Here is a 6,905-nt window from a genome sequence, read left to right as displayed (position 1 = left end):
CTCAGTTAACAGTGTCCACTCAGTTAACAGTCTCTGCTCAGTTCACAGTCTCTGCCCAGTTAACAGTCTCCGCTCAGGTAATGGTCTCTACTCATTTCACAGTCTCTGCTCAGTTAACACTCTCCGCCTAGTTAACAGTCTCCACCCAGTTCACAGTGTCTGCTCATTTTGCAGTCTCTGCTCAGTTAACAGTCTTTGCTCAGTTCACAGTCTCCGCTCATTTCACATTGTCCACTCAGTTAACGGTCTCTGCTCAGTTAACGGTCTCTGCTCAGTTCTGGATCACATCCAGTTTTGCTGCCAACACTCTCAATGGTTCAGTGGAATATTTGAGAAAGTCAGACAAATGCAGACAAAGACTAAAACGGTACTCGGTAGAGCGCATACCTTCACCAGGCTGAACAGTTTACATTTTGTATTCCAGTGATAGGTCATGCTTGGTGTTGGCTTAATGGTTAGGGTAATGGGGTGATGGGGTGATGGGGGTAATGGGCGTGGGATCCTAGGGTCCTGAATTCAAATCCCACTGATCTGTTGAATTAATACAAGGTGGGGTTGACTCTGTCCTTCTGAGGTCAGCAAAATGAGTGCCAGCTTGCTGGTATCTTGTGTTGGAGTGGCGACCTGTCCAGGGTTGTGCCCAATAACCCAGGAGACTGCTTAGGCAGCACCAATGCTCTGCCCAGAGTATGATCTCATTGGATGGATGGATAGGTCGGATCTGGATCCAGACATGACCGAAAAATCAAATCTGATTGTTCTTTTCACACACCCAACTCATCCACCCAACTCATCCACCCAACTCATCCACCCAACTCATCCACCCAGTTTTGTCATAACTTATCCACAACTTTTTGAATTTTTGACCGCATCTCTCAATGTGGAGGAACCACTCAAATTTTTTTTAAACTCTCAGATCCGGATTTGGACCAAAATCTAACCAATTGGTCCTTGCCACACACCCAACCTGTCCGCAGATTTCATCGGAATCCGTCCACAGGTTTTTGAGATATCCTGCTCACAGACAGACAGACGGACAGACAATGCTGAAAACATAACGTTGGTCCACCTTCGGTTGCGGAGGTAATGATATTAGTAAAATACACCATGAACCGTTCCACAATGAATTGATATTTTATTTTTCAGGTTATACACTTAAACATCAAATGGCTAATTCCCACCGACGGTGCATCCCTTGGCTGGCACATCACAAATATATACCCGTTCCTGGCCCGGCTTCCACATGATAACTTGCATGGATGATTATCCACGATTCTGTGTCCCTACTGGGCACATCGTTTCAAAACAGGTGTCTATCTTCTGTTTTGTAATTTCTTCAACGCAATTCACAGTCGACGTGAATGAGTACACAAAGAAGATCATGGAACACCAAGAAGTGAAAGTTCCAAACCTCGATGACCAATGGAGTGAAGCAAGGACGTTCCTTTAGCGGATCACTCGAGCCTAACTTGCCAACAGGTGCCAACTTCCATGAGGCTCGTTTGATGTACGCAATGATTAGATTGATTTCCTGAAGCCTCGTTATAAATGCCACGTGTTGTGTGTGATTATTGTGGACCAAGTAACAGAATTGTGCAAATCATAGCACAAACCAGGGCTCTTCGTGGTCCAGGTCAGAGGCATCACTCTGTGTCCCTCGTCTCCCCTGGCCAGCCAGAGCATCTCTCCGAATACCTGCCCTTGCGTGTGGTCTGTATGCCATAAATCGTTCATCTCGATCCACTGAAAGTTCAATTTCTGACGACTGGGAGTCAGTCCTGCTGTCTGGCCTTTTATATGGACTTCTTTGCAGCTCCGGTCGTGGGTCTCTCTGCGGTCCCCTCACCGGCTTCACCTCCCTCTCCGGTTGTAAGCCGAGGCCATCGGACCAAAGTGGAAGATCGGATAAGGAAGAACAGCAGACGGGGAGACGGCGAGGGTCCAATGCTGAGGATGAATACTGAGGATCTTGTGATGGGCAGCTGAAGGGAGGCGCGGGTACATTGTCAACATCATTAGGGGGGCAACTTGGACTTTGTGCATTGTCCCACGATTCAATCTTTGGTTGGGTTTCTGCATCGACCGCACCTCCAGCCGGATCAATCAAAACTTTAGCTTTTCGAAACCTCTGCTCCTGCAACAGCGCATTGGAAGCGACAAGCATAAAGAGACCTATTCCCATCAACAATGGACCCACCACCTTGAGGCGCGAAGGTTGGAGCTGCCGGGCACTCAACCACTCGCTGGCTGTTAAGTTCCCTGACCAGTTCCCAAAGATCTTCCGTGGACAGTGCCCGATGATAGTAAAGAGAAAACCCACCAGGACAATCACGACACCCAATATGAGCAGATATCCAGGACCGGAGCACATGTTGATGGCACGTTTCACTTTACGGTATCTGTGATGATGACGGTGGCGATGGCGGTGAACGCTGCGAGAAGAAACCTCAGACACGTTCGTACTCTGGCCATAGCTGGCCATGGTCGGGGAGATCTGGGGAGATGTGAAACGTTAAGCAGCCAAACCATGAGGAAGCCTCATGTGTTAGAAACATCTTTAATATCTGCCAAAACCAATAAAATATCTCCGATGATATCTCAAACGTTCCTTACCTTAGAGGCAAACACCTGGCAAGGTGGTCAGTCTTGAGGCGTGAATCGTCGTGACGGACGGAGGCTGTGGATTGGGAATGACCAGGTTGAGAGCGACCAGCACACAGCAGAGACACATTGGCTCACGCCCGATCATTCAGCCTCATCGTATCTCCCGATCCTTCTTTACCTGCGACCGAGCGCAGCACACCTGTAGCATCTTTTCTCCGATGCAGCAATCCAGATTTTTTTTTTTAATGTTATTTGAAACTTTGGCAAAATTCCTCAACTTCAGGAGTAACCGCTGAATTGATCACAAGTCCTGTTCGATGATTCTTCTTTGTCTTCCCTCTAATCTCTCTTTTTCAAAACTCCTTCTTCCTTGTTCTCTGTATCCTCTCCTGATGAGTCTATTGCAGATTTTAAACCATGTGACATTTACTGTGCGAGAACCTAAATAGAACCGCATGGGTAAACGCCCAACTATTAAGCGAGGACCGCCCTCTTCTCAAGATGAACTCTGTGGGTGGGGTTCATCCTCGTTGGGTCTGTGGTCTCCGGTGATCATCAAGTATGGCAATTTGTATCAAACTCACGAGATCATTGGGACGGCAGCATCGCTCATAGCGGTGTGGGCCGCTGATCAGATTCGGACCAGACAATGAACTGCCATCCTGGTGCTTCAAAGGCAGTGTGGCATCATAGAGTACACCGAGCTGTCTCCTCTGCTCCCCCAAACAGACAAGAACGTTTATACCCCGCACCCCTCCAATGCTTTTGGGAAATAATTATGCCATTGTGTGTGCGTACGCCGCCTTGCAGCCTCAGGGCCGACTATCTGGGCAAAGGTTGCTGTTGCTAATCTTTACATATTATTGTGCCAGAAGACAATTACTTAGAGTTTGATTGATACATACTTGCGAGAGCTACAGGCAGCACTAACTTTGAGACGATGGAAACATCCATGCTATTCATTCGTCAATCGATATAAGGCCCTACATATAAATTATCTGGGAAAGGGACAGTAGATTGGAGATACCTACTGCCAAGATTGGAGATACCTCAAATCTCCTGTCCAGATTGGAGATATCTACTGCCAAGATTGGAGACACCTCAAATCTCCTGTTAAGATTGGAGATACCTCCTGTCCAGATTGGAGGTACCCATTGCCCAGATTGGAGATACCTCAAACCTCCTGTCCAGATTGGAGATACCAACTGCCAAGATTGGAGATACCCATTGCCCAGATTGGAGACACCTCATACCCATGTTGAAGATACCTTATACCCAGATTGGAGACACCTCATACCCATATTAAAGATACCTCATACCCAGATTGCAGATATCTATTGCCCAGATTGGAGATACCTCATTACAAGATTGGAGATACCTATTGCTGAGATTGGAGATACTTATTGCCCAGATTGGAGATACCGATTGCCCAGATTGGAGATACCTATTGCCCAGATTGGAGATACCTATTGCCCAGATTGGAGATACCTATTGCTCAGATTGGAGATACCAATTGCCCAGATTGGAGGTACCTATTGCCCAGATTGGAGATACCTATTGCTGAGATTGGAGATATCTATTGCCCAGATTGGAGATACCTATTGCTGAGATTGGAGATATCTATTGCCCAAATCGGAGATATCTATTGCTGAGATTGGAGAAAGTAATAACCAAACTTTAGTTTATCCTGTGTGAGTTTATCTGAAACGTGAGGTCCTCGAGGCTACTGATGGGATCGTACATGGCAAGCCAAGCTTGGTTGTGTTTGTTGCGATGATTCATTCTCAGCCTCCAGCGTAATCCCAAACTTATGGTTCCATTACGTCACAATGGGGCTGCAATAAGTTAGACAAACAGTCATGATAGATGACATCATATCATATCATGTTGTAATATTTTAAGTTTTAACACGAGAGCTCACTGTCTCTCTTCTCTCCCTCGTTTCTTGATCACAAGACGTATGACAGAACAATGCAATCTTGTCCCAGGTGGACTCTGAAGTACACAGCGTCCACCCTGTAAGCTCTGTCTTTAAGCTGATTGTCTTGCTGATGATGCCCAACAGTCTTTATACACATTGGCCATCGAGATTCGATTCCCATTGGTGCTCACTCTCATCAACCCGCTCTTGGCAACCGAAAACCATCCACCGCAACACATGTTGAGGGAGTCCTTCGTCTTGCAACGATTAACTGAAATAGGTTGGTTTGAAATTCTGAGGTTTTAGTAATTGCCAGGTGTGCCTCCCATCGCTTCGTTGAAGGTTTTAATCAATAGACAGCGTCCTGTACTTCACAGACGTATTGCATTGTCCTCTGTGAATGCTAACGAGGATCTAAGATGAAGTGAAACATGTGAAAAGGGTTATTGTTGCCGTTGCCATTGTTTGTGGGTTCCTCCCATGTACTTTTGTATCGTCTTGCATCGGTGTCAAATTTTGCTTCCTTACAACAGGTGTTCTTTGATTTAAATTTTAAAAAAAGTACGTTGTGTTCTTAATCAAAAATGAACATTGCTAATTCACATTGCATTGAATGAATGTTGTGGCCAAATGAAGATAAACCTGATAAACGTTGTCATTCACTAGCAGGGACCTGCGGAACATCTGCACAATGTAAAATGTGACTCCAAGTCCTCAACTCCCCCTCCCTCCAAAACCCCAAGTCCTCAACCTTCCCCTCCCAACTCTGGCCTATCTTTGCTCTGAACCCCAACTCTCTGTCCTCCCCTTCTCCTGCTCATAACAGCAAACGGGAATTTTTACATCGATCATTACATATTTAATATCGTGTCACCCCAATCACCGAGTTTGAAGTTGTCCACTTGAAACCTCCTTCTAATTACTCGTCAATAAATTGACGATCTCAATATTCTTATGTATTTCGTGCCACCGATAATCTCTCGAATCGTGTTTTTACCACGTTTGGTGAAAACAAACAAGGAAAATAAAAACCCACTTTCAATTCCTACCAACCCGTTTTTCGTTGCCTCTAACTTGCCAGGGGCGGATCAAGGAATTTCAAGACAGGGTGGAGGTGGGGGACGGGTGCACCAGGCCACAGTGCCAAACTGGGGAAGGGGTGGGTGGGGTGGGGGACGTGGTTTGGGGGTTCTCCCCCAATACATTTTGAAAAATTGATCGTCGGAAATGGAGTTTCCTGCATTTTTGGAAGTTTTCTGCAGTTCGTTGGGTTCTTCGCTGGCCCAACAGTTCAGTAGATTCACAATGATTAATGGGCCAAAGTGGCAAACTTGCCTTAGTTAGAAAAGGCCTGTGCACATCTGTAGTGTGAAATGATGGCGTTGACCGACTGTGTGCTGGGCGAAGCTCGGCACCGCCATGCATTGAGGTTGGGAACTTCAGGAAAAGGGGGGGGGGGGGTGTCTCCTCACAAAAGAGGGAATCTCTTAGGTAGGTCTTCAGGCGCCACAGGCAAGAAAATGAGTGTTCAGCGTCACAGGAGCCTACAGGGAGGGTACATCCAATGTTGAGTTGGATTTCCATGGATGGAAATTCATCTCCATCTGCCATGCGGAAACAATCCATGACTGTGCTTGGAAGCGTGTTGTTGGGCTTCCTTCTCCAAAAACATCTGCCTGTCTCTAAGTTCGTTTATCAGTCCTGCGGGATGTTGCACGTCATTTTTCCAAAGCGACAGCTTCTGATGCAGCGCTGGGATGTCGCAGGTATCTGCGATTATCACAGATGGCATCAGCAGAAACAGATCACTACTGCCCTTGTTTTCAGCGCAGAATCGGGTATCCATTTCCTGGCTGAGATGGTCAAGAAATGGAATGCACATGATTCTGAGGTAGTAGAGCAAGGGAGTATCAGCGGCAGTGTTTGGAAGATTGATTTGTCGTTTTTGCAACCCTCGGCATTGTGACATCACCTCCTACGGATTGTATCATGGCCTTAGCTTCATCGAACCACAGAACGAATTCAGTTTCAGTATTCGACCGCAGTTGAGCGAGCGCGTCCTCCTTGTCATCAATCATAGAGTATGCATCCAGCACATCCATGCCATTGTGTTGCAGCTTGTGGGTAAGACCTTTTAAAGTATGTCGGCTATTCTTGACCATAATGAACACACCAGCCAATTGAAAAGACGTCGGAGAACTCAGAATTCCCTGTGGAGAACAGTGGCTATCACGGTTCCACCTCCAGGATTTGTTATCTCCGTCATGATTTCCAATCCTGTCCAAACAAATACAGACAAATGGATATAACTGTTCCACCGTCTCAAAACAAGAGGGTCTCTCCACCCACCTAGGCTTGCAGAGACCTTACAGGTTTTTTT

General features: G+C 46.4%; 1 protein-coding gene across 1 annotated transcript; it reads right to left on the bottom strand.

Annotated features, from left to right (window-relative positions):
• Positions 1-1,115: 1,115 nt before the first annotated feature.
• LOC147009898 (uncharacterized) lies at positions 1,116-3,281 on the bottom strand. Its single transcript, XM_085861513.1, has 2 exons — positions 2,614-3,281; positions 1,116-2,494 (listed from the first exon to the last, which is right to left on the bottom strand). Exon 2 carries the CDS (start codon positions 2,480-2,482, stop codon positions 1,601-1,603), a length of 882 nt encoding a protein of 293 aa, XP_085717639.1. The 5' UTR covers positions 2,483-2,494; positions 2,614-3,281; the 3' UTR covers positions 1,116-1,600.
• Between the last annotated feature and the right edge of the window lie 3,624 nt (positions 3,282-6,905).

This window comes from Eptatretus burgeri, chromosome 17, assembly GCF_056783735.1.
Source record: "Eptatretus burgeri isolate ZD-2024b chromosome 17, Ebu_testis_v1, whole genome shotgun sequence".
Taxonomy (NCBI): domain Eukaryota; kingdom Metazoa; phylum Chordata; class Myxini; order Myxiniformes; family Myxinidae; genus Eptatretus; species Eptatretus burgeri.
The sequence above is the reverse complement of the archived record's forward strand: the minus strand, read 5'-3'. Positions and strand labels throughout refer to the sequence as shown.

Bases quoted from the DNA above. Each gene is read 5' to 3' on its own strand.
- LOC147009898 (XM_085861513.1), bottom strand. From the start codon at position 2,482: ATGGCCAGCTATGGCCAGAGTACGAACGTGTCTGAGGTTTCTTCTCGC.